This window comes from Alligator mississippiensis, chromosome 8, assembly GCF_030867095.1.
Source record: "Alligator mississippiensis isolate rAllMis1 chromosome 8, rAllMis1, whole genome shotgun sequence".
NCBI classification, from domain to species: domain Eukaryota; kingdom Metazoa; phylum Chordata; order Crocodylia; family Alligatoridae; genus Alligator; species Alligator mississippiensis.
The window spans coordinates 14,968,623-14,995,538 of NC_081831.1; the positions used below are offsets into that span (position 1 = coordinate 14,968,623).

The 26,916-nt window shown below is 39.2% G+C and overlaps 1 protein-coding gene across 5 annotated transcripts in view; it reads left to right on the forward strand.

Annotated features, from left to right (window-relative positions):
* SEC14L1 (SEC14 like lipid binding 1) overlaps positions 1 to 26,916 on the forward strand; it is a 106,075-nt gene that overhangs the window by 67,045 nt on the left and 12,114 nt on the right. For all 5 annotated transcript variants that reach the window (XM_059732168.1, XM_059732167.1, XM_059732169.1 and 2 more), the window contains 9 exons: positions 13,903 to 14,052; positions 14,137 to 14,268; positions 15,331 to 15,459; positions 15,679 to 15,910; positions 16,870 to 16,979; positions 17,935 to 18,124; positions 23,719 to 23,807; positions 24,997 to 25,067; positions 26,277 to 26,448. In XM_059732168.1, coding sequence (XP_059588151.1) covers positions 13,903 to 14,052; positions 14,137 to 14,268; positions 15,331 to 15,459; positions 15,679 to 15,910; positions 16,870 to 16,979; positions 17,935 to 18,124; positions 23,719 to 23,807; positions 24,997 to 25,067; positions 26,277 to 26,448 — 1,275 coding nt within the window. The remainder of the gene's footprint in view (positions 1 to 13,902; positions 14,053 to 14,136; positions 14,269 to 15,330; positions 15,460 to 15,678; positions 15,911 to 16,869; positions 16,980 to 17,934; positions 18,125 to 23,718; positions 23,808 to 24,996; positions 25,068 to 26,276; positions 26,449 to 26,916) is intronic.

The following is a 26,916-nucleotide window of genomic DNA, read 5'->3' on the forward strand; positions in this document are numbered from 1 at the left end:
CAGATCTGGTCTGGCCTGGCTGCAGCCCCATCGCCTGTGCACTCCTCCCACCCCCTCAACACCTCCCCCTTCACCCCCCCCCCCCCCCCCTGCTCCATAGACTCACGTGGAGGGAACTGCTCTCCAGCGCTGCTTAGCTGCCCTGTGCATATGTGCACACATGTACGTAGTGCCCCCGCTTCCCGCAGCCCCTTGCAGACTGGAATTCTAACAGCCTGTAAAGGGAAACCTGCAGTTTCCTGCATTTTTCTCCTTTGAGGGAGAAAATCTATGTTTTTCTGTGGCAGACAGAAAACCCGGATCCCTAATAATGACCATGCCACTGAGTGAAATGGTGAGCAAAGTGAGTATTGGCTATTCATGATATTTGCCATCTTTTTAAAATTAGAAGGTAAAACAGTTGACAGGCTTACAAGTCTTCTAATTAAAAATGCATACTTTAAAATAACAGGATATACATCCATATATTACACAAAGACTTATTCACCACTTATAAGAACTACAGGGAAACGGAAAAGGCTCCAAAATTGTTCGGGATTTTTTTTTTTTTGTAGTTGCTTAATCGCCCAATTGTAGTACTTCCTTGATGTTTAGGCTTTTCTAAACCTTAACAGGTGTGTGTGTGTGTGTGTGTGTGTATGTTTTTACCTTTTTTGTTTAAACCTTGTGCTGCAGCAATTGCAATTTACATAAGTGGGGTCAGAAGCAGTTTCATATTTCTACAACCTAACAGCTTGTCCATGTAGGGATTAAATTTCACTTTTAAATAGTGAGTAAAGAAACCATACATCAGTCTGATATTGCTAACACTATTACTAATGGAATAGAATTTTGTGTGTATTGAAGAATACCTTTCGTATGGCTGCAAAGACCACATCTGCCACTACTTGGCCCTATTTCTGGCCCAAGCCCATCCACAGTAATCAATGGCACACATGTTCCCACTCAAGTGGTGTGGATCTTTGGGAACCACTAAGCTATGGGGCTTAATTTTCTCTTGTGAATGAGACCCTGAGTTCTCATTTGAGAGAGCAAGCATACCAACAGCATACTAGCACCTTTCTGTTTAACTTCTGCCTCCAACATGCCAACATACATACTCTTGATGAAATGAGAACCTAGGATTGCAAGAATGCTAAGCATAATAATTTTGCACAATATATGTAAGTGACTGTGAATAAAATATAACAATATGTGAAGATAGCAAATTGGTCTTCTGTATGTGGGGATGCTGAAGTTTTGAACACTCTTTTTAATGTATGTTCCTTATTCCCACTTAATGTGTTGAGGCCTATGAATGGATGGATGTCTTGAGATTCAGGGAATGATTACCTGAATCCTTTTTGTCATCGTTGTCATCTCTGCAAGTCATCATCTTCCTTTTTTTTAAGTAATGAACATTCATAGGCCTGAGCCTGAAAACTCCCACACAAATCCAGCAGCTGTGCAAATTTACTTAAGTAGCCAAAAATGTCTTATCTGTTTTTGGAGAAACCACTACTCTTTCAAATGAAGTAATAGTAAAGCATGCCTGTAGGGATTTAGGATCTCTTTCATTTCTAGGTGGTGGAATGCTAACAGTTACAGTCTTACATGTGGTGTCCTCAGTTATATACTACCTTTCCTTAATGTGGTGACAGATAAAAAGATATTTGCTTCTCATACAAGTCTTTTTTGTATGCTGTTTCTGTAAATTGTTGAAGAACTGTATGTTGTTATCCCAAAGGTGACTGTCTTCAGTAGTAAGTGAAGTGTTGTTTTTGTTTTTTGTCTTTTTTTTTTATTTTGTTTTTTTTTTTCTATAAAGAGAAATTGTGTGGCATAACTATACGATATAATTATACCACTGTAGCCATGCTAATGTAGCTCTCCCACATGGGCACTGTTCCCAAATGAAAGTGTCTAGGGAATAGTACACATGAGAGTTACACCAGCATAGTTGTAGTGGTATAATGGTATTTTTCCCCTTAGAGATGTGCCCAACATCCATTAAAGTTCTTTGAGTCTTTCAGGCTGAGATGTTACATAAACACAGCTTTATTGAGCAAATGCCTCACTTTATCTCTCTCACTTCTTCCTTGGCATGTCTGCCAAGGCTGCCACCAACTATGCCAAGTAAGATACTGACATTTACTTGGCTTGAACTGACTTTGTGCACGTTTAAACTAAACTTTTAAAATAGGTTCACAAGCTATCTCTATTCCCCTGCAGTAGGGCTAACTTCTGAAATATGGTTCCATCTTGCAGGGGCACGTTTTGATGGTTGTATAACATTTAGAGAGCATCAGAAGATAAGTTGATCTGATGTTTTATTTCACTAAAAAAAAAAAGATGGAGTAGTGTATATCAGTCTAGTTGATGCACTCTTTTGTGTGCATTTCTCTGAAAGCCATTTGCTATTGGGTTGTGCACAAAGCAGCAGCATATATCTTGCAAGTAGGCATATTTGGTGGTTAGTATCTTGGCTGCTCCATTACAAGGACATATACTATACATCCAAGGGAACACTGCTGTCTTTGGTAGAGTTCTTGCTGTATGGTCCAAAGAGCTCAAAGGTAATAGCAATACAAGTTAACCTAGTTGCCATTTTCCCATCTTTGTAAAATATGACAAATCTAAATGTGTGTGTGGGTAACTAGAAACTTTTTTTTTTTTTTTTTTAAATGGCTTCAGATAATCACTGCTGTCTCAAGCTCCAGTATTCTGGTTCAGCTTTCTTTCTTTTTTTTTTTTTTTTTTTTTCCCTGGCAACTAAACCAGAATATTAGGTTTGTGCCTCTTTAAATTCTTATTTTAGAAAAAGTTACTATTGTATACATGAAAGAATATAATTGAAAGCTTATACAGGTTTGTATTGCTTTCATGGTGGTGAAAAAGGAGCCATTTCTGGACAGGTAGATATAAATCCCATAGTAGCAATAAATGAAATGTAATTAATATCTTAAGAAAAGCTTTAGTATTATGAAACTATAGTTTTAACAAACTCAGCCCTGTCTGAGATACTGTAAACTCTGCTTTTATTGGTTCTCTTTTTGTGGTCTCTTTGTTTTCTTCTGTGCAGTATTTCTTAATTGCTAAAAACATTATAGAGATATTTAGTTCCCATGAAGAATTGGTCACTGCTGGAGGTTATACTGCATTTGATGGACCAGTGGTTTCATTTGATATTGATACTCCTTTGTTCCTTTTTGGTGGTGTTAATACTGAAGCACAATAAAGGAGGCATTGTATATCATTCAGTTAGCTTTTAGGTTTCTCTGACAGTTTTATTTTTGTATAGTCCAGCTAGTTCTTTGCGGTTATGTAATATAATTATATTTGACTGTATTATATAATAAGGTGTTCAAAATGGCTTAAAAGAAATATTTCCGTAGTTTTTGGAGCTCTTATCTAACATGCCTAACAACGTGTTCAGTCTGCATTTGTGACATGTTTGGAACCAATTGTGCCCAATGTTGTCACCCTGGAAACTTTGCTCTTGACTTTTAAATCAAGGAAAGTAATACATGCCAGTACTTAAATGGGTTTAATAGGTGTTCTTATAGAGAGAGTGTGATTTCACAATATTATGAATGCAAAGTTATTGTTTAAACTGAAGAATGGTAATAAGCACATGATGTAAGCAGAATTTTAATCCTGTTCCAGTAGTTCCATTGTTCTCTCGGACTGCATTTCAGAGAGGCAGTATATATTGATTATCCATTCAAACCAACTAGAAGATGAAATTATTTATTTATTGTCATGAAGTCTGGAACTTTACATAACACCAATCCTTTTGCCTTCAACAAAACATTTGATAGGAAATTAAATGGATGTGTGGAAGTCTGAGATTTCCAAATCCCAGTGTTCAGAGAATAGTGATATCCACATACATAACTATAAGTCTAGTGGTTTATTTCTACCTTCTTTAATAATGTGCATTTAGTCTGAGTTGTATAGCCAAATGCATAGTTTCTCCAAACAAACTGTAAGACTTTTCTTCTGTCTTTTAAGGTGCCCTGCAGTATTTCATATACCATGCATATACTTTGTATATGTGAAAACAACAGCATTAGGATGATGATTCAAAAATGTGTATGCTTTCATGGTCAAGCCGAGTAATTGAGATGAGCTAAAACACAATGATGGACAGTAAGTTTGTAAGGGAAGTGTTGCTGCCAACCAAGTCAGTGCTGTTCATGTAACATCATTCATGTGATCTGCGGGAGCCATTCGGTTTGTTTCAGCTTAATAGAACACTTCGTTACTGTTACTAAGTGATTCAGAACACGGTTACTAAGTGATTCCTTCCCTGCTTCCAGATATGGCTGGTTGCATTTTTTTTTTTTTTTTTTTTTTCCCAGTTCAATTATTTTTCAGGAACTCTATGAAGACTGCAGAGGACAGAATGCTCCCTTCCTGTGTCTCTAACGTGGCTACAATTCAAATAACATTCTGAATCTAGTGGCACGTTGCAAACCAGATACCAGTTGTTTACAATAAATAAGTATCTAGTTCAACCTTCATAGGACTACTTTATCAGATTTCAGTAGCTCTGTTTATGTATAGAGTGTTTTGGGGCCACTAGAAACTTTCAGGAAATGTGACCAAGTTCTGTAGAACTTTAAATCCTGTATTAGCACAAATCCAACAATTTAAAACATGGATAAATTTTTAAAATGGGAAGTGCCTATTCCTCTTTCCAGAATGTGTAGGGCATGGAGACTGAGACTTGTCTATACTGGAAAATTATACTGGTCTAAGGTAAGGCTTAAATATTAAATGGACATGGTTTGATACAACACTTCCACCCCTGGGTGGACATTTTTTATGCTGATTATAATATAAGTGGGCCTTTTTCTGTGTAGCTTTTGTTTAAAGCACTTCCAAAGCAACAGAAGCTAAACCATTTACATCTGTAAGTAAGTGTTTACACAAGAGGGTGTTAAACCAGTATGTATGCATGGTTTTAAATAGCTAATAACTTTTCATAATAGAATAGTTGTTACTGGCAAGAATTATTCAGGAGACCTGGCTTGATTCTTGGACACGTATATAACCAAAGCCACTGAGGCACCGGATGTCCAAACTTGGTCTGGCCTTTGGATTCTATCTCGGTGGTCTAAAGAAGGGGATGGAAAGTCTGAGCAGCCTCCACTCCTCCGCACTCCTGCCTAGGCATACGTGTTGAAGGTCCTGGGGGCCTCTCACGCATACACCACGATCCAGAAGGACTGACAGTTGCCTACTACAACCCATTAGTTAAACTACCTTCTGGCAGAATATACAGAGTGCATGGCTCAGTAGTGTTAGTGCTTTCTGATCTAAAAGCAGAACAATTTGAGCTAATGAAGTGTTGATTGATGTGCTAGGGATAGTTATACATGTTGTGTGGGCATCAGAATACGTAGGACTGTGCAGACTTCCTGTAACATGTATTTTCTTTGGTCTTGCATTTACTTTGAATGTTGCTGTTCTGAAAACTTTAATATAATCAGCTGCTATTTTAAAATAAAATTTAAGGTAGAAGTGTCTCATGGTATTTTTATTCAACCTTGGGTCACATATACATCTCCAAGACTTGAAGAACTATCTTTATGTCAGAATCATACTGGAATTCTAGCACCACTTTGATATGGTAATCTACACAAAAAATATGATATTGTAATATGGTGTGGCCACATATGGAGTACTGTGTCCAGTTTTGGGGCCCCCCACTACAGAGAGGATGTGGACAAATTGGAGAGAGTCCAGCAGAGGGCAGCAAAAATGGCAAGGGGGCTGGGGCACGTGACTTAAGAGGAGAGGCCGAGGGAACTGGGCTTATTTAGTTTGGAGAAGAGCAGATGACAAAGACAGGATTTAGTAGCAGCCTTCAGTTACCTGCAGGGGCATTCCAAGGAGGATGGAACTGGACTGTTCTCAGTGGTGGCAGATAACAGAAATAGGAGCAATGGGCTCAAGTTGCAGCAAGGGAAGTTTAGGTTAGATATTGGGAAGAATTATCTCACTAGGAGGGGGTAGTAAACACTGGAATAAGATACCCAGAAAAGTTGTGGAATCTCCATCCTTGGAGGTTTTAAAGACCTGGGTAGACAAAGCCTTTAGCTGGAATCATCTAGTTGGGGCTGGTCCTGCTTTCTGCAGGGGGTTAGACTAGATGACCTCCAACCCAATTTTTTTTATGATTCTATGATAAAAGGAAAGACTAGCGAGTAAACATTCACTTTTTTTAGAATTTAAAAAATGCTGTGATGTTAGTATGTATAGTGTTCCATGTTGGTAAGTATGCAGCTGCAAATTTCAGCCTTGTGAAATTTTAAAATTAGATTGGGAAGTCTTTCTTTGCAGAAGCAAAACATAATGGGGCTATCTGGAATATTTAGGAATGCTCTACTTTAGTGCCCAGTGCAAGAGCAGCACTTGCAGTGCCTGTTCCTTCTGCTGTAAACACACCACTCGGAATATATTAATTTTATGCTTTTAATCATCAAGTCCTAGATCAGAAACCTTTTGTACAGTGAAGGGCTAAACAATAAGATGTTTAACCTTTTAAAATGAGGTGGACTGGAAAGTGTGCCTCATTAATGCTTTTGTCTAACATCTTTGTTAGCTGAACTTTTGTTTATCCCTCCAAAAATTCTTTCCTCAGAGTACAGGGGAAGCACTCCAGTCCCTTAACTAGTACGGTCACTTATAGCAGTAAGCATGCTAGGTGGGGGCCACATCACATTCCAGCAGCTCTTCAGTAGCCTCAGATGTGTTTGGAGTGGGGGGCACTTATTGTCTAATGGCTTGGCTTATTATCAGTTAAGGGACATAGCTTGCCCACATGTGTTGTAGTCTGCATCTTGCATTTGTCAGGGATGTGTGTTTAACACAATTTTTAAAGGACAGCATGTGCATCCCACCATATGATACAGCTGCTTTCTCTGAGCCATCTGTGTAACTGTTAAATTTTATCCTCTGCCAGTACTTTTCTGTGCTTTACACTCTGCTCATGCATAGCTCCAATTAGTAAATGTAGGGTTTTGCCCTTAGTATTTAGATTGTGTGGAAAAGATGCATTTCCATCAGCTTGGAGCTGGTGAATGTAAGTTATTTTCTGATTACAAGAAATGTTTTTTAAAGGTAAAAACTTATTAACTATGGATTTTTTTTATGTTCCATTTTGTGTTGCTGTGGAAAACTTATGACTTAATAAGGGCATTAATTGGTGTTCAGTGCCCTTTCTTAATGATTTAATTAAGTGGTCTTGAGATTGATTCTCTCCAAAAGTAAGATCATTGCTACAGACCTTGGCTAAACATTTCCCTTTAAGGTATTTGTCAGTTACAGTTATGATCCCTGCTTAAACATGACACATTTTGAACACATCCTTTAAATCAGGAGTGGTCACAGGCCCTGTACTGGATGATCTAGGTGTCATGATCACCTGCATATCCAATTAGCTGTCTTCTGGAGAATACTGACCCCTTGGGTGGGTTTAATATAGGAAGGTAGCTGTCTTCTATTTTTCTGATTGAGAGAAGAAACTTCCTTCAGCAAAACTTACAATCTTTTTTTCTTATTTTGATTTAAAAATAAGTCATAATGTTCCTTTGCTTCTGTAGTAAGGAAGGTAGCCAGGAATGATTCTTAAATCTAAAATCCATCTTTTTAGGTATACTAGTCTGGTGACAAGTCACCAGTGAGTTGGCACATTGGAAGTCTGAATGAATAGTCCTTTATGTTGGCATGGATGCAGTTTTCCATGACACTTGGGACAAAACTTCAGCTCCTTCTAAGCTTCCATTTGTGATCTTGGATACCCAATGTTCCCTTGCAGTTTTCTTTCTCCCCTCAGGATTGAGAGTTCTTGGTTCTTGAGCACAGACCAGTATTCAGGCTCCTCAATTATATTTAATATTAAGTTATCTAATACAGATAAGAATATAACTTTATAGCTATTATCTAGGTGGAATGGATTAGTGTGGCTCTTTAAATCTCAGTTAAGAAAGGGGGTTGGGGGGCTCAGAGCCCTCCACACAGTAGGGGGCAGTGGGGATCACCCCACCTGCCCGACAGCAGCCAGTAAGTTGGGGGGGGGGGGGTGTTCCATAGATTTCATGGACATTAGGACTGGAAGGGACCTTGGGAAAAGCTGGACTCGATCTTCCGAAGAGCTGGGGCAGGTGGGGCAGCCATTGAGAGCGGGCAGGGGATGGGGTCTGTGTGACTCGGAGAATCGGCAGCAGCTGAATCCCTGAATCAGATTCAGCTGAATCGATTCGGAACAGTGATTCGAATCTCCAGATTGAATCACTGTCTCCTGAATCGAAGTGAATACTAACTGCTTCGCGCACGCCTATCGGGTATTGTGGTGTTAGGTCTCTTAGCAGAAGAGCCTTCTCATACTGTTACAGATGGCTCTTCTAAGCCCTAATTACTTGAACAACTTCTAATGAAATCCTTATGTAAAATGGATTTCAAAGCACAAGATTGCAAACAGACAAAAGAAGGATTTCATTCAGGAACATATTAAATCTGGATGTGGAACCTGAGTTATCCTTTTGTGGATTTGGTCAGTGCATTTTCACTTTGTGCTGAGCAAATAACTAATTTCCCTCAGTTCTCAGGCAGTTCATTTGTTATGAGCTTTGGTTTTGAGAAGCCAAAGCAAAGAGAGCCACCTCCTAGTTCTCTCGAAACTTAAGTATCTCATCTCAAGATGCTGGTTTACAGCTCATATTTTTAAAAGATAGGATTTTTGCTAAAACACCTGCCACTGCTGCAATTCTGAGGTTTTGAATTTTCAGTCCTTCCCCTAGGTTAGCAAAAAACCACTGGCGAGTGTTTGAAATCGGTCTTGCTTGGGAAATGTTTGTATGTTGTAAGCTTAGACGTAATACTAACGAAGATGGAGGTTAAGTTAATACAGTCATTTTGCAGTCTAAATTGAGTTGCTAAGGTAAGCAGTTGCAGAAGAGGAAGCTTTAATACTGTAACTATTTTAGTTTAAATTATTCCTGTCAGAGTTATTGTCTTACTGTTAACAGGAGTTAACGTTTCAAGAGTTACATAACCAGCCTATTAAATTTCAGGTTCAAGCTGCTTCACCATACTGTGTTTCTTTCTCACAGCACAGTGCCAGCTCTTGTATGTCAGTACACAAATGTTTCAGAGGCTAGTGGGAAATTGTGAAGTACTCAATCAGGGAGTGGCATTTAACTTTTTTGAAAGGCGTAGAGGTGGATGTTTGTCTCTTAGCTAGAAAGGCACTTTTTCTCCTTTAGTGTCAATTCCCATGATGAATATAAAGGCATTGAGGATATGTAGACTTGCTCTCTGATAATATTTTGTACGTTACAAAACCCAAAGGCATTTATTTAGTATAGCATAAAGACTTATACCGTTCAAATCCATGTTTTAGAGTGAAGAATCCATATGACAAACCCTTCCAGAGATGAAACTTGATCCCGATAAACATATATTCTGTTCTGGTATCACATTTCTCTAATGGAACCAATGATATTGCTGCAAAGAATCAGATTTTAAGGTACTAATTGCTGACTTGTATAATTGTAATGCAATCAGTAAACTGTAATTCTGAGAAGGAAATGTGCAGCAGCTAACACTTTAAAGCCTAATTAGCTCAAGATAAGTTGCATCTATCAAGTACAAAATTAAACTTACCAGAACACCAAAGGAGTATTAGAAAACAAAGGCAGTATAATGAAAACTGTTGCTGTGTATACTGAAAGCTGAATGATTAATGATGATGGTTTTTGGATCAAATCACCTTGAAGCTCTGGAAGAACTACACTGAACAGAATTTTAGGGAAAAAAAGCTACATTTGGCAACTTTAATCTTCCCCTCTTCTGCTTTGGGAGCTCTGTTTCTAGTGGTATAGTGATCATGGCCTCTTTGATTTAGCCATAGCTCTTGATCTTTTTGGTGTGTTATGCTAGCTAGAAGCTTTCCCAGTTGCAGTTCATCTTACCCTAATTAGGTGCTGACATCCCTATGTTCATTTTTTCTCAGTTGCACTGGACTGTGGAAATGCAGGATTTGCAGTCTCTGTTCTTCCTGGCCTTCAGCGTAAAAGAGACTAATTTTAAAGATGGTATGAAAGTCTCTTTGGTGGTTTTAAATCAGGTTAAATGTTTAAATACTGTATGTTTGTGGTTTTGAAAATGTTAAAATTTAATCGAACTGCTTTCTTATTAAGACAAGGCTTTCCTGTGAAGCCATTTATTACAGGAATACATTGACTGGTGTGTGTAGGAATAAGAACAGCCTAAGTAAAAATGCCTAAACAGTCCTGGGGTACCCTGTCTGCCCATTCCTTAGGAAATAAAGTATTCTTTGTTGCTGTTTAATCTGTTTGCAACCTGTGAATGTTCTGTTATCCTGAACAATCAGCTTTCCAACTTCGGGTAGCTAATTATATTGTTCTTTTCCAAATAGAACAAAGTCAATTCATTCTTCCTTACCATGGAACAAATTCATGAGTCAGTCTGTTTGCTAGTCAGTAAACACTTCTGAATGTCAAAACAGATAATAGTGTAGTTTTCTGGTGTTCACAATGCCTAAGGGAAGAAAGGTATCTTGAATCATGTTGTTGAATCTCTCACCTCCTTCAAGGAAGAGGATGACAAAGGTGTGGAGGAAAGGAAGATAAATAGATGTGGGGAAAGCTCTTGCGACTTGACTTACCTAAAAATACTTTAAAATAATTGGTGGAACATAATGTGAACTGAAGAGGTGGGGAAATAGAAGGTCATTGTTTTGCTGTAGATTTTTTTTTTTTTTTAACAATGGGTCTAATTTTATGAAGGTATAATGGGAGCAATACAAAAAAAGATGGTCATTTATCACTTTCCTTCTTTTGAGTGTAACCTTTCCTGGCTTAGGGCAGTACTGGTTATAATATGGTTGTTAATATGGTCTTAATTGCAAAGAAAGCAGGTACTTTCGAGAAAAGAGGGAGATTTGAGTCTCAACTACAATATATAGAAGGTTTTCTACACGTGGGTGCAACACGTTTATGGAAGAAATAGATCAGGGTAAGGGCTTGTTATAACATAGTATGGGAGACTTATTCTGTAGGTGTGAATGTTCTGTACTGCATGCTGTTGAGTCACAAGCCTAATGTGCTGTCACCTGTTTTATGCATTTCTTTAAAGTGGAGGTTATTTTGAGTTTATGAACTTAAACAAAAACAGCTGGGCACAGAATACAAGTGTATTTGCTGAAGTAGTCCAATCAACTATCCATCCAGGGAGTGAATATGCTACAAAAGGCTTTTGTGAACTTGGACTAATCATGCTCCATAAAAGATTTCAGAGTAATGTGTTAGAAACCAAGCTGACAATTTTAAAGTATTAATTGCTTTTAATACTGTTTTTTAAAAGTGTTGAAAATCTTTAAGTATGTTTAAACCTAGTAGAATTGCATTTTTATTTTGTAATATTTTCAACAAAGAATATTAATGTTTTTTTTAAAACACTTATTTACATTTTTATTAATTTTTAAATTTTCAGGATTGAGTACAGTTAGAGGTGTGGGGGGCAGACAATTATTAATGGCAATATACTTTTATTATAATGCAGGTTAACTACCCACTGCGACAAATGTAACTATCATAGGCCTGCTGCCAGGCGAGCAGCAGAGCTGCTATCAGTCTGCTTTGTCACTTTTCTTCCTTTGTTCCCAGTTCCCTGGGGCTTCTGGGAGTTCACGCTACAATCAGCACAGTTCTATAGGACTGCTCCCCCATCCGCACACACTCCACCAGCCATCGTTTTTTCTTGCATCCTCTTTCTGTAAATTTTATTTATTAATGATGGAAATATGTTTTTCATTGGTCTGTGAGGTAGAACTGATGTTTATCAACAGTTCCCAGTAAAAAGCAAATTCTGCCAAGCATAAGTATGTTCAAATTGGTCCATATTCTTAACATTTTTTCCTGATTATATTTTTTTTTTTCTCCTCTTCCCCTCAACCCCTTTTTTTTGGTAGCTGCTGTGCATGCCCCCACTTACTTAAAAAATTTTATCTTTCAGTTCATTTATCTCAGAGCAGTTCAGCACATTAAAACAATGCCTAAGCACTATTGTTATTCTGAGTCTGCAAAGAGTAGTTTAGTTTGTTCTATGATTTATGGTTTTGGGTGCCCCCAGTGCTAGGAAGCTCTTCCAGGCTTTGTTTTCTTTTGGTGTATTAGCATTTCTTCTCTCCTGTTTCTAGTAGGAAGATTGGAGAGCTGCAGCCATGATTTGTCCAGCAGATGTAGCAAGTTTTTGTTTTGTTTTGTTTTTTTTGTGTTGTTTTTTTTTTATTAGACCAACAATATATTTGGTTGAGACCATTAGATGAGCTTCTGGGCACAAAGTGCTTCAGCATTTTATAGCAGGAGGTCATTTTCAAATATGTGGAACTTGAAAAGTGTCTTGAAGGTAGCTATACAAAAAACTAGAACTCTTGGTTCCAAAATGATACCTTTTTATTAGACCAACTGGACCAGTTGGTCTAATAAAAGGTATCATTTTAGAACCAAGGGTTCTAGTTTTTTGTGTCGTTTTGTCTCAGACCAACATAGCTACCAAGTACACTCTTGAAAGTGGCTAGGCTTTCATTCTACTTGGAAATAGAGGTGCTGAGTTTGAAAATAGGAAAGCAAGAGGATGAAAAAATGTTTGTTTATGTATATGCACACAAATTTTACTCCTAACAAAAAAAAATAGGAGTCTTACTATAAGAACTCGCATTCTAAAAAAAAAAAAAGTACACCCCCCCCCCCCCCCCCCCCCGAAACTGTATTGGGAATGAGAACCAGGATAACTAACCAAATCCAGTGTTCACTAATACTGCTGCTTGTCCTCCCTGAACCCTCTCTTCTGTTCCAAATGTTTTCCATAACGCAAATATGCTGAATTTTCCTGTCCAAGTTTTTAAGTGCCCCTGCCCTAGCTGCAGGTAGTACTGTCTGTTTTGTACAACAAGAAGCTATTTAAATAGCCAGAGATCAGCAGAAGTATATAACTATAAATTTGAGTTAAGTTGGAGGTGTTGGTGTCCAAAGAGTAACAGGCTGAAATGGAAGGTAATAATATAGGTCAATTTTTTTTAAAGGTTTAAGTGACTTACAGTAATTGTTCAGTCGTGGCTGTGTTCATTTAAAAACTCACACAATCAGACTAATAAGTGGTATGCTGAAATAATTAGCAGTCATCTGTATACCTGGGAAAAGCTGTAAGTGAAAGGAATAGGTTTGGGACCTTTTTATTAGGTATTTGGAAAATGTGTGGAAACTCTCTCATGCCACTTCAATGAAACCCCAATAATTATGCAGTAGGTATTTTTAATTTGGCCCATCATTGGTTTGGAGTTGGTGTTTTTAAGGCCTTGTGTTCCTTGTTATTGTTAAAGGCATGGTGGTTGCCCATTGTGGCCTACTGCCTTTGGGGAAAAAAAGTTCTTCAGCACATTTTTATATTTTGGCTTAAGATGTTGATTTATTCTACATCTCAAACAGGAGTGTACATGGAACACCCCATCGCATGGTTTGAAGGGGCTGGGGTGGCACAGGTGTTAAGGCACATGGTTGATAGCCCAGAGGCTGCAAGTTCAAGGCCATAGCAGAAATGCTCATAGCGCGGTCCTGTCGGGTTCCAATAAATCTGCAAATTCTGCTGAATACCTTGTTACAAGGACGCAAAAAAAGAAAGATATGGTTTGCAATGAAACTTGTTGCCAAGACCGTCTTTGTAAGTTATGGTTAAATGCAAAAAAATGGGGTGGCAAGGTCCTGCTGTTCCCATACAATGGATGTGACCAATGCAATGGCTTGGTGGCACCTATAAATACAGCAGAGAGAAGCCCACTAGAGAACCTATTTTCTTTTTTAAGCTTTTGTTCTTTCTTTCCCTATCTTGCAGGCATATGAAAAAAGGTTCCCTACCTGTCCTCTCATCCCAATGTTTGTAGCTAGTGACACTGTAAATGAATTCAAGAGTGAGGATGGAGCTGTACATGTCATTGAAAGACGTTGTAAACTGGATATAGATGCACCACGATTGCTGAAAAAGGTAATCGGATGTCGAAATGGCTTTAGCTATGATATCAACCCACAGTAATGGTGTTCCTGACCAGTCTCTGGTAATCTCTCTCAGATTGCAGGAGTAGATTATGTTTACTTTGTCCAGAAGAATTCCTTGAACAGGCGAGACCGAACTTTGCACATAGAGGCCTACAATGAAACTTTCTCTAACAGGGTCATCATTAATGAGCACTGCTGTTACACGGTGAGTAACAGCTCCCATGTGTGGAGCCAAGTTGGTATTTAGCATTCAAAACTGAGACTCGGAAGTTGTATTGGTCACAAAAAAAAATGATCCCCAGATTTGGGAAAAGAAACTAAAACACAAGGACAATAGCATGCCTGTAACTAGGATCTGTTCAATAACACTCTCATAATTAAGAGCTTTTTTGTTGGCCGTCAGAGATTAGGAGCATACCCTGGAGAATCCATGCATGCTTCTCTCGAAACTGAAGAGTTTTAGACTGTTGCTCGTCTCCCAGGTCGAGGTATGGAGTAAAAGCACTCACCCAGGAATGTCTGAAGGAGTTTGCAGAGGGAAGAGTTCTTTGCAGTTTGTAAAATCCACTTTGAGGCTAGTCTTGTGTGATTTTTGCTCTTTCTTCCCTCCTCCACCATCCTTTTTTTGTAGTATTATCATAGGGCCAAGTATGCTGTTCCTTTTCAGTACTGATGAAGGTCCTTTATAGCTAAAGAGGTGCTACTCTCCCTTGTACTGTTTTGCAAATAATTGGAGAATATATCTAAGCTGTGGTCACAGTGTAGCAGTGTGGACACATTATAGTATAAATATAAATTGTTAACTTGGGTACTGCTAGCAGTCTAGCCCATGATGAGCTCTTTTCTGCCACAATAGTGGACAGCTGACAGTGCAGGCTTCCTCCTAGGTATGTCAACAATGTACTGCAGTCACTTTGCTCCAGTGTAGACCTACTGAGTGCAGTATTGCAGATGGGAACATGCCAGTTCGCCTTGTGAGTCAGAATAGTAGTTTCCCTCCTAATTCTTCTTAGCAGTGTGTTGTGACTGCCTTTTGTGTGGAGACCTTTTGAAGTCCTTTTGGTTTGTTGTTGAATAAGCTCTTACCTTTTTCAGTTTGCCTTTTGCAAAAGGAGCCAAAATTTCAAATTCTTCTTATTACAGTGCATGTGATAAAGCAAGCATCAAAAATATGAAACTTTGTAGTGTACATTTTTATATGGTATGTGAGAGTCCCAAAGGGCATCCAAACATTTATGTATATGGGGTTTTCCCCCTTAACCAACAGGTTCACCCTGACAATGAAGACTGGACCTGTTTTGAACAGTCTGCGAGCCTAGACATCAAATCTTTCTTTGGCTTTGAAAGCACAGTAGAAAAGATTGCCATGAAACAATACACCAGCAATATTAAAAAGGTGAGTTTAATCATGAAGTAGTTGTTAGGTTCTAGTTGGATTTAGTGTAGGTGCTGCTAACTAACGGTATGTGTATACTCACAAGATTAAGCTGACTTTTACAGCAAGGCATTGTGAAGTGGCTATAAGCTTGTGGTGGGAGGAGTCTGATGGGATTGCTGGGAAAATCATACCTTGCACGCAAGTGGAGACTTTAGTGGTTTATGTTCTTTTTCAAAGGGAAAAGAAATAATAGAGTATTACCTGAAGCAGCTGGAGGAGGAAGGGGTAACATTTGTTCCCCGTTGGACTCCTGATGCATGTAAATTGGAGAAGAGCACATCTCTCACAGGCCGGCCAGTTTCCCCTGCTATCAACATACCAGATACTGCCACAAAGGAGGGGCTGAACAATAAGGAGATTCTCAACACCTCCAGCAGTCCATCAGAACCTACAGCAGGGACACCTGATGGTATCTCTTTGTTTGGCTACTTTGACTTTTCAGATCATCTGTTTTTGGATTTGCTTGGCAAGGTACTCAAGGCTATGCTGCTTGGATGTAGCTGAAACTCCAGACAATTGGTTTCATGCTCAGCATCAACATGGCCATTATAATAACTGGGTCTGGGAATCCTCAATTAGAAGTTAATCTGTGTGGGGCTTGTTTGAGTGCTGTTAGTTGATCATGTAATTGAATGAATGTCAGTGTTTAAAAGGGGGAAGAAGGAGGAGGGCAAGAGAATCTTGCTAGGCAGCTGCACAGGAATAGTTTATACATTCAGGGATTGAAGTGAAAAGCTCAGCACAATCTCCACCAGTCTGTTGCAAGTAAATAGGCTTTCACCTATATATATTGGTGAACAAAATTAGGCCTTCAGAGTAGAAACCAGGAACTTTTACCTCTAAAGATTTGGACAGCAAGAACAAAGATTCTGTGAGCATTTCCAAATGAGCATGGCCCCTTTTATTTCTAGCACTGTGAATCAACAAATCTAAACTTAAGTGCCGCAGGAAAATACCTAATTTTTCCAGATACTGAGTTTCAAATCTTCCTTATTTGTGAAAGGACACAATTCATATTCTCTGTCTGTACACACACTGTTTTATGGTTCTATTTACATTGACATTGTCCATAACAAAGGACAGGTCTGTCTTTTTAGAGATCTCAAACTTGTTTAAGATCCCAGCTGTAAAAATCACTATGGTTGTACTACTGTATTTGAATACTAGCGGAAAGTTAGTTACATTTTAAAAGCTAAAGGATCAGTTTCTTTTTCTGACGTAAGTGCTGAATAAAGACCAACACAGCTACAACCTACACCCCTGAATAAAGAACTTGAATTTTCCCATCTTGTGTGGTAGACATAAGATCAGTTTTCAATTTTCCTAGCCACCGGTAAGACCGGTAACATTGAGTAAATTCTATTTCAGACAAGCTGGATGCGGACTACATCAAGCGCTATCTGGGTGACTTGACACCAATGCAAGAAAGCTGCCTCATTCGACTTCGACAGTGGCTCCAGGAGACTCACAAGGGCAAAGTAAGAAATTGGTCATCCCTTTTGGCATCCTGTGCTTCAGGCAAGAATGCATAGTCCTAATCGGGCTAACCACAGTGGTAGCAACTATAAGCCCAGGAGCCTGACAGCCAAGTAATTTTACAAGTCTAGTATGTTGCCTTTTGCTTTGGCTGAATGCATGTGATCCTTACATATGCTTCTCTGAGTGTTAAATTCAAGTAGGACAGTAGATAGACCTGTGACTAGAACTTAAGTGTAGCTAGTTGCCTTCTGGGTGATCTTGTGCAAATCAGTGCCCTCTTTCTGCTTCAGTTTCCCCATCTGCAAAATGGGATGATGCTGACCTTTTTAGTACAGTATTTTTGATATCGCTGATGAGAAGTGCTCTATAAGTAGGTAGTCTTTAAGCTTATGTTTCCATTGCATATTGCCCTCCTGATGGTTGTCCATGGATGATTGCTTCTGATATTTGTTTTACTATTTATCTTTCTGTCTTTATATCTTATATGTTGGCATCCTCTGTAGTTAGCAGGAGTGTCCTATTTTTTCCTGTCTTTAGATCACTTCTAATCCCATGGTTTCAGTTGCCACTTGATTAACAAGTGTGTACGTGATCAGTCATTTATAATAGGTCTGACAGTTTTTGAATTGTATGTGTATCTCCCTTGAATTCCCAACCACATCTTCATGTCTAGGTCAAACTTAATTGTTGAATTTCCCTTTAAAAACAGGAATCCAGTCTGCAGTCTCAGGTAGCAGGCCTGTTGATCTCCAGTGTGGGTGATAAAAACCCATGCCTTTAAAAAAACCCCAAAAATGAGCAAACCCAAAAACTTGTGCTCCTTTATAAGTTGCAGTTAAGTTTCCCTGTAATTAGGTGTGCAAGTCATTTTACTTCACTTTCAGCATTGTAGAAATTGTCTCTTTTGGCATCTCTTAAGTTTCAGCCATTTACCAGTAATTTAATTTCTATTAGATTCCAAAGGATGAACATATATTACGATTCTTACGTGCTCGAGACTTCAATATTGACAAAGCCAGAGAGATCCTTTGCCAGTCACTAACATGGCGGAAACAGCACCAAGTAGACTATATTCTGGATACCTGGAATCCTCCTCAAGTTCTGCAAGATTTCTATGCAGGAGGCTGGCATCACCATGACAAAGGTACTTTTTATACTTGCAGATGCTGGTCATTTTGTAGTGTACACCTGCCAGAGCCACTTGGGTGGGCTGATGAACAAAATGAACTTTCAGGATGCACTGTACATAAGTACACTTGGTTGGTGTGGTTTAGGTGAGAGCAAACAAACAAGTAAGACTAGGTCCTACTTCCGGCTCTGACTGACTGGGCAAATAGCTTAACTTTTCTGAAATGTAGGTTGTAACCGTTCGTCTAAGGACATAGGCAGAGAAGGTTCTTTAGGTGAATGTGATATCTTTTATTAGACTGACTTAAATAGTTGGAAAAAAAAATTTTTGCAAGCTTTTGGGTTTAAAAACCCTTTTTCAGGCTGAGGAAGTCTCTGCAGTTGGTGTGTACTCTTCTTGGATGGAATGAATAGTAAAGAAGCCAGAGGCTGGGCCGGGTTGCGTGCAAGACGGGCTGTCAGTGAAGATGTAGAGTAAGGAGTCCGTGGGTGAGAGACGGGCTAGGTGGTGTGGGGGAGAGAAAAGGGGGCTCAATGTAGCAGTTAAAGACTGGAGAGGTACCTGGGGAGTCAAATGTCTTTCAGACTATAATGTGTCATAAACCTAATGTCTATGTTTGGTCCATTATTTATTTATTTATTTATTTATTTATTTATTTATTTATTTTGTATTCATGAGGTTAATGAAGTGAAGTTTGTAGGCTTTTCCCTGAGAAGTGTTTTGTAAGTTTCCTTTCACACCAACTACAGAGACTTCCTCAGCCTGATGAAGGGTTTTTAAATCTGAAAGCTTGAAAAAAATTTTTCCAACTATTTAAGTTAGTCTAATAAAAGACATCAGATTCACCCAAAGAACCTTGTCTGCCTATTAACTTTTGAGGCGCTTGTAAAATGGGTTGACCTGCTTAACAGTTGTTGTCAGGGTTATTGCTTGTACTGAGCTCTAGTTGTACTGCACTCTAGGTTGAAAGCTGAAATGTAAGTGCACTACCTTCTTGTAGTGATTTAAAGATGCATGTAAATAAGACTCTTTTTTTTCTAATTAACTTAACTCTGCCATCAGGCATGTTTGCTGATGACATGGACCAATCTTTGGCATTGCAGTTCACTAATGGGAGCTGTGATATATATGCCAAATAGCAAAGTTTGTTTAAGAAGTAGACTGTTGGATTATGGTCAAATTCACCAGATCCAAGGCTAGCTGCTGAAGTACGCACCCAGCTTGCTGCTGTGCACTGCTCTTGTTGCAGACCATCAAAATAGAAACATGTTGTGGAATTTCTCTTCCCCCACCCCATCAGTCACTTAGGGCAGGGAGTTTCCTTCTAACTGTTCATTTTGGAAAGGAAATAACCTCTCACTGCATATCTCCTGTGTTCTGAGTTGGCCTTTCCCTGCTACCCAAAATTGCTCCCACTGGAACTTCCTGTTATCAGAGGCATATGAAGTTCTAGAGGAAATTTTTGTTAATAATGGGTGTACAGCAGGGAAGGCAAATTGGGCATTAAGACTTTTTCATTTTGTAGTGATTAATGAGTCTCTCCCGGCCTGTGGTTGGACAAGATTCAGTTAGACAATAGCTTAAGGAAATCAGCAAGTTCCTAGATTTTTAAGGGAGGAATGTTATACAAGGGAAGAAATAAGAAACCTATTTGGATACTGCCAGTAACTAGGAAGGAAATAGATAAATCTGTCTGGGAATTGTTGGCATCAGAAAGCTTTCCAAGGTGAAGTAGAGGTTTGAAAAACAAGACTGCAGAACTCCTGGTCTTATCTTTCAATTCCTTGTGTTTCTTTTGTAAAGATTCCTGTTGAGGCACACTCACAGCTGAGGGCAGGGCTTGCCAACATGTAAGATGTAGCAGATTTCAAACTGAAAAGCTCTCTACAATTTGAACGTTTTTACAGCCTGTGGGCAGGCTTTTTAATTTTTGCATTATCAGTTTTCCCCTCCTTTTGTCCCACAGGTGTAAAGTGTTCAAGACTTCAGCTAAATGGATACGTTTTAGCATTTTATCAAGGACCCATAGAGAGCAGCAGTTTTAAAATACGCTGCCTAGGATAGCTTTATTTCAAAGTTAAGGAGCAAACTATCAGTTTTACTTGGACATAAATGATTTAACATTCGTGCAGATAGGGTAGCTTTCTTCTATATGCAAGTGGCTCTTATTTTGATAAGAACGTCTTAAGCAACAAGTTCTTACATAATTCATCAGAATTGTTTATAAGATGGCCATGTAATGTTAGGAACAAAACACTTGCAGTTAAAACAGTCTTCCCTCATGTATCATTTGGTTGGGGTGCAGTTACTAAACTACTGTATTATTTATGGCACTCTTCTAAGATGCAGCAGCCTTTTTGTAGTGCTTCAAAAGTTGCACTGCATATTCAAAAAATAAGATCTTTAGCATTAGTTAAATAACTCCAAGTACGTAGTATCTTTTATATACAAAGACACTACTTTATCTATAAACCAGTGGTTCTCAACTTCTAGTTTTGTGAAATCCCTTGGAAAACGCCAGTTCTTGGCTTCCGGGGTTTTTTTGTTTGTTTATTTTTTACTGTGGAAGAATAACAGATTCTTCTGTAGCAAAGAACTGAGAGGCCACAACAGGTCATAATGTTGTTGACACTGTGGCATCCTATTTGAAACCTCTCTTTTGTGACGTGTGTGTGTGTAGGTGGCTGCATATGTAACCATGCTGATATTGTGTGGCACCCTGGTTGAGAACTGCTGCTCTAAGCTACACAACTTGAAACTTTTTAACTTTGTGAAACAGTGGAGGAATCAAAACTAAAGAGTAAAGTGATAGATATTTGAAATGAAGAATAAGCTTAATGCTAACTTTTTAAGCACATGGCTTGATGGAGTTTTTCTTTTGCGTGTAAGAAAACATACAACTTTAAAGATAACACACTATACATGTTCTTATGTTTATTGAGTTCAGCTTTCTAAATTTAGGTAGCAGTTCTATTCATCTGCTTGCGTTTTAAAAGATTACAAAGCAGGATGATCACTAGATCCCTCCAAAAGGGATCTTGGAGTCATTATTGACTCCAAGATGAATATGAGCTGCCAGTGCCAGACCGCGGCCAGCCATACCTTGTCATGCATCCAAAGGTGCATCTCAAGCCGGTCCAGAGAAGTGATAATCCCCCTCTATGCGACTTTGGTCAGGCCGCAGTTGGAGTACTGCATCCAGTACTGGGCAACGCACTTCAAAAAGGAGGGCCACCCGCTTGGTGAGAGGTCAGCAGGACAGGCCCTACGAGGAGAGACTGAAGGACCTGAACCTGTTTGGTCTCAGCAAGAGGAGGCTGAGAGGGGACCTGGTGGCTGCCTACAAGCTCATCAGGGGAGATCAACAGCAAATAGGCAGAGCCCTTTTCCCCCCAGCACCACCTGTGGTGACAAGGAACAGTGGTAATAAGCTGATGGAGAATAGCTTTAGGTTAGAGATCAGAAGGCAATATTTTACAGTTAGGGTGGCCAGAATCTGGAACCAGTTTCCCAGGGAAGTGGTCCTCACCCCTACCTTAAGCAAATTCAGGAGGAGGTTGGATGATCACCTGTCTGGGGTCTTGTGAACCCAGCATTCATTCCTGCCTGTGGCGAGGGGTCAGGCTAGATGGTCTGTTCAGGTCCCTCCTGACCCTAGCTACTATGAAACTAGATCTTCAAAAACTCAGTTCTTCTGAAAGTTGATAAAACATTCATATTGAACAGTACAAGCTCTCCCTTATTCTGCCACAGAAACTTGCTCTTCCTCCATGCTGCCTTGGCTCTTTCAGTCAGTTTGGACTAGGTGCAGAAGAATCTAGTAGATGTTTTAAAAAAAAACGATTTCTTTCAGATGTCTCTTTGATGCAACAGACTTAGTATTTGAATTATATATGTAGAGAGGAACAGAACTGAGCATAGAGAATAGGATCTTTTGGTTATTAGAGGAAATGGTATTAGTTGTGTATCTAGACTATCATGCATGATTTGTATTCTAGGCAGGTTGAGACTTAAACTTAGGTATAACCTTGTTTAGTGGTGTTGTTTAACAAAACAACAAGGTCTCCATGATGACAGTTTTGTTTTGTTTTTTTTAATTAAAGTGCTTCGCACCAACTCTGTCTGTCCTGTATGTGTTCCAGTCCTGAGTGGCAACAATTTTATGCTCTTTGCAGAAAAGCAGGGAATTTTTTTTTCACTTTGTCCTAGATTGGAAAATCCATTCTCTTGCTGCTATCTAACATACAGCAACTTGAATACTGTGAAGAAGAACCAAAAATACAAATTCTAGATTCTCAAAAATCAGCCTGTGCCCTTGTTATCTGTCTACGGCCTTTATATCAAGAATGTCATCTGGTCTTTCCGGCATGTGTTTGAGATTCAAGGGCACTTACCTTTTTCTCAGTAAAGGTTCTAATTAAAATTTGTCCCTGAAACAGGAATAACCTGTGCTAGTGAGGCAGTGTGCCAAGTTTGTATAACAGAACTGAAAGTCCCCAAGGCAATACTTCAACTAACACGGCAGAAATCAGTACTCTGAATCAATGCTTTATCACTATTTGCTCTCAAAACTAATTAATGCTAGTCTTTCCAAAAATTTGCCACAGGCAACTGGCAGTTCTGTGAGAGAGTATGTAAGATCTAAACTTTAACCAAAGGTCTGTGATGACTAAATTTCAGTCTAATAACTTAACTGTACCTTTCTTACCTGGACTGCGCCTAGGGCTAATTTCAGCCCAGTGAGCTCAGGCTCACAAAAGTTCATTGTAACAGGCTGATCTAGTCCTTTGAGAGAGCAGGCAAAGAAGCCCATCTGTGGGCATCTGCATAATGAAGGTGTCTCCCAGTGGAAGCTTAAAATCCCAAAGGAGAATGGAGAAAGGGGCAAGCTGGGTAAAAGAGCAGTTTGCAGGCAAGAGGCAAATTGACTGACCGGACAAGCTTGTGCCCGGGAAGCGATCTCGCTAATATGCTGGGGTCAGAGTTAGAGGGCCCCTCCTACTGTCCAGAAGGGGGCTGAGGGGTTTTGTTTGTTGGCTTCTCTATTTGATTTGTGTGCAAAGACTGGCTTTTTTTTCACTTTATTTTTATTTGAAGGGCTGTCTGAGAAGCTCTTTTTAGGGAGTAAAGCCAACCTGTAAGGGCTAGCAAGCTAAGCCACCCACTTATTCACACTGTACATCTGATTTAGGTAGTCCAGAAGGTGCAAATCTACCGAACCTTCTACGATCTCTGCATAAATTGTGCCATACATAATAGTCTTATCTAATCTTATCTAGTCTTATCAAAATCACTTAGTTGCATCTTCACTAGGAAGATGAGTGTTTGTTTTTTTTACTGTTGGGATAGCTGAATGTCCTAATGACGCTGAGGTTGTCAGCAAATCTTACCTTGATATAACTAGCAAGGTAAACACAACACACCACATTTGAGACTAGCTTTAGCAAAGGTAAAAGCTGCAGTTGGCAAAATCGCTCTTAAATTTGTTTCAGTTTTTTAATCTAATATTTAACATAGAGCATTAACAAAGCTGTGGGGTTTTTAAAAATAATTAGGATAATTTCAATATAACACAAAGGTGAGTGCTAAACCACTTTTTTCCTTTTCAGATGGGCGCCCGCTATATGTGTTGAGGTTGGGACAGATGGATACCAAAGGCTTAGTACGAGCTCTTGGGGAAGAAGCCTTGCTTCGTTATGTAAGTGTTTTGAAGAAGCTTTGTTTGATGTTCCCATTTAGTAGAACATCCTGTGATGCCAGAATGATTGTTGCATAGCATGTATTTTTTTTTATTTGTTCTGTAGCAATCTGCTTTCAGTTTGAACAGACTGAGCCTCCCTAAATGCTTGCATTTTAGCATTCTTACCAACTGTGAACTCATGGCACCAAGGCACGGTTCTTGGCTATCCTGGGCTGAGACCTTTTAGTAATTTCTTACGTAGTTTGTACGGTGCTTGAATCTACACTTGCACAAGGCAAGAGGTGCCTTGTTTGAAGTATTATATGTAATTTTTATGTATGAAATATCTCCCACCCAGTTTTAAGATGCGTGTTATTTTTAAAGGAAAATTACTTGCCTGTGAACTATTTTTACAAAGGCATCACTGTGGGATTCTTGTTACTGACATGCAAAGTTTCCTAGCACAAAATGGGCAGAATCCCAAGGCTTGTGAGTTGTGGTGGTTTGTTATCTTAATGGCTGGAATAATGGTCATGGTCCCAAGCCATACCCTATTTCTAGTAATCATTCACATTGTGTTTCTAGTTGTCCTGTTGCATCTATATGTGAAGACTTTGTCTGCTATCAGAAAAAAACACGAACTTAAATCAGTGTTTTGGTTATATCTTCCTTCTTTTTTGAAGGGACCTTTTTATTTTCCTGTTCACTCTAGGATTGGAGGGAAAGTCTCTTTCAGAGTTTGTTTTCAGCTAGAAAGCTGAGATTCCCAGAATGAGACTTCTGTGTAAATAATGGTGTCTTTGTAGAAAGACATCTTTCACTGATCATTGTCAACAAACTAAGAATCCCATGTAACAGTTGTTCCAACAAATTGAGTACTTGTTAAACATTCATTTGCCCCTGGGAAAAGACAGCTAAGATTTTGTGCAGAGATCTTTACCATAGCATCTGGATACTACAGGCAAAGGAGGTTGGGTTTTTTTTTGTTTTGTTTTTAAGCATTTATACCCTTCCTTGAATTATTGCACTCAGTGCTACTCTTTAGCCCACCATTATGTGTCTTAATGTAGGCATCATTTTACATTGTTTTGAAGTTATTTTGATAGGTTGTTCCCTTCAGATTGTAAAACTTTAATTTTTTACCCTAGCTCCATCCAGGCAGCAGTTTTAGAATGCTTCCTCTAAAACAACTTGCTCTTTTGTGTAGGTTCTCTCTATAAATGAAGAAGGACTGAGGCGATGTGAAGAAAATACGAAAGTATTTGGCAGGCCTATAAGGTAAAACACCGGAAGGCTACTATTCAGAAATAACCTGAGGGGGTGGCGTGTGTGTATATTTAAACTTTGACCACGGAACTGCATTTATTTCTAGGGTCTGTGCTGCATTGTGGTTTGCTGTCACAGGCTCTTATCCCCAAAAATGTAATTCAGAATGTGGAATGACTGGATTATTTGTCTCCTTAAAGCCATCTTTATTCTGTCATAAAACACTGGACTCCCTTCAGAGTCTGAGTCTAGCCTTTTAATCTGTATAAAGTATTTTGGAATGCATGGCATTTCCGTTCCTTACCTTCTTACTGCTGGAGAACTTAGCCCAAGCTGTCTTAATTAGTGAGAAATGAAATTTAAGGTTTGAATTGTGCATATAAACCTAAGACCTTTAGCTGGCCAAAGGATTTAAAGGTCAGGGTAGCAGTGGCAACCAAATATGTAACAAACACTTAAATGCCAAAAGACTTTCGTTCATCTGAGTCATGCAGCATCAAACTACAGGTCTAGAGTGAATTCAGACAGCTATGCATGTATAAGGATAAGCCCTAAATGCATGTTCAGGTAAATTGCTGATTCAGAAAAACACAAGAGCATGTGCTTAAATCCTATTGACCTTAGTGGGATTTAAGTGTGTATTAAACATCCCTGGACTGGGATGTGTTCTGAAGTGTAATGGGCTTATTAAAAAAACCCCACACCATTATTAGATGATATGCCCAGCATATGAAGCACTTTGGCCTGAGAGTAACTTTCTAGAAACGTTATTTCTATTCAGCTCGGTGATTTAACCATTATTAGGCACTATGGTGATGTCTTGGTGTTTTGCTACCAGTAATTTTTTTTAATGTCTTCAAAATGTCTGTCATATGGTGACATGCGTGCCATATGTCAGCATTTACTCAGTGCTCTTTTTTTTTTTTTTCTTCCTGCCTTAACTGAGTATATGGGGCATATTGTGAAATCCTTTAATGTTAAGAAACCATTTCCACTACAGTCTCCTGCATCTTCAGAAAGCACAAAATGTGAAGAGGAGTTGGGACTGAGTTCTATTACTAAGTACTGAAGAGAGAATGTAGCCTTGCCAAAACTTGTAGATCTCTGAGACTGGAACAGAGTACTTACAGTCCAGAACATCCAACTGATGTTATTAGTAAAAATATTCAGTGGGTTTCTGTTAGAAAAAAGAAAAGAAAAATCTTGCTTTAAATTTGACAGCTCGTGGACCTGTCTGGTGGATCTGGAGGGTTTGAACATGCGCCATTTGTGGAGACCTGGTGTCAAAGCTTTACTGAGGATCATTGAAGTGGTTGAAGCTAATTACCCTGAAACATTGGGTCGTCTTCTCATCCTGCGTGCCCCCAGGGTTTTCCCAGTCCTTTGGACACTGGTATGTTTGTATGGTATTTTAACAGGTGGTGGGCAGACCACCAGCCTTCCACACTAACTTAAAGGCAGTGCTAGAATGGCAGCCCCCCAGGAAGTCTGCTTCGTGCCAGCAGCAGCCACTGAATGCAGGGACATCGTGCTGCTGCTGTTGTAGATGCGTCTGGGGACTCCTGCCCCCTGCCCTGTGTTCTGGCCCTCTTCCCTTTTTTCTGCTCTCCAGCAGGGTTTTGTTCAGGGCACAAACCTTGCTAATTATGCCTCTGTTTTGTAGTTTTAGTAGCCACACACCTACCTCACACTTCTCAAACCTAATATCTAGTGTACTATAATCAGGAAATGTTCACCACTTGGAAATTTAATGTTTTGTAGGACACTTAATTTCTGAAATTAGAACAAAAATTCCTAAGAGGAAAGCAGGCTTATGCGACAGAAATAAGTTAATTTATTTATGGTATCTGCTTGTGCTTCG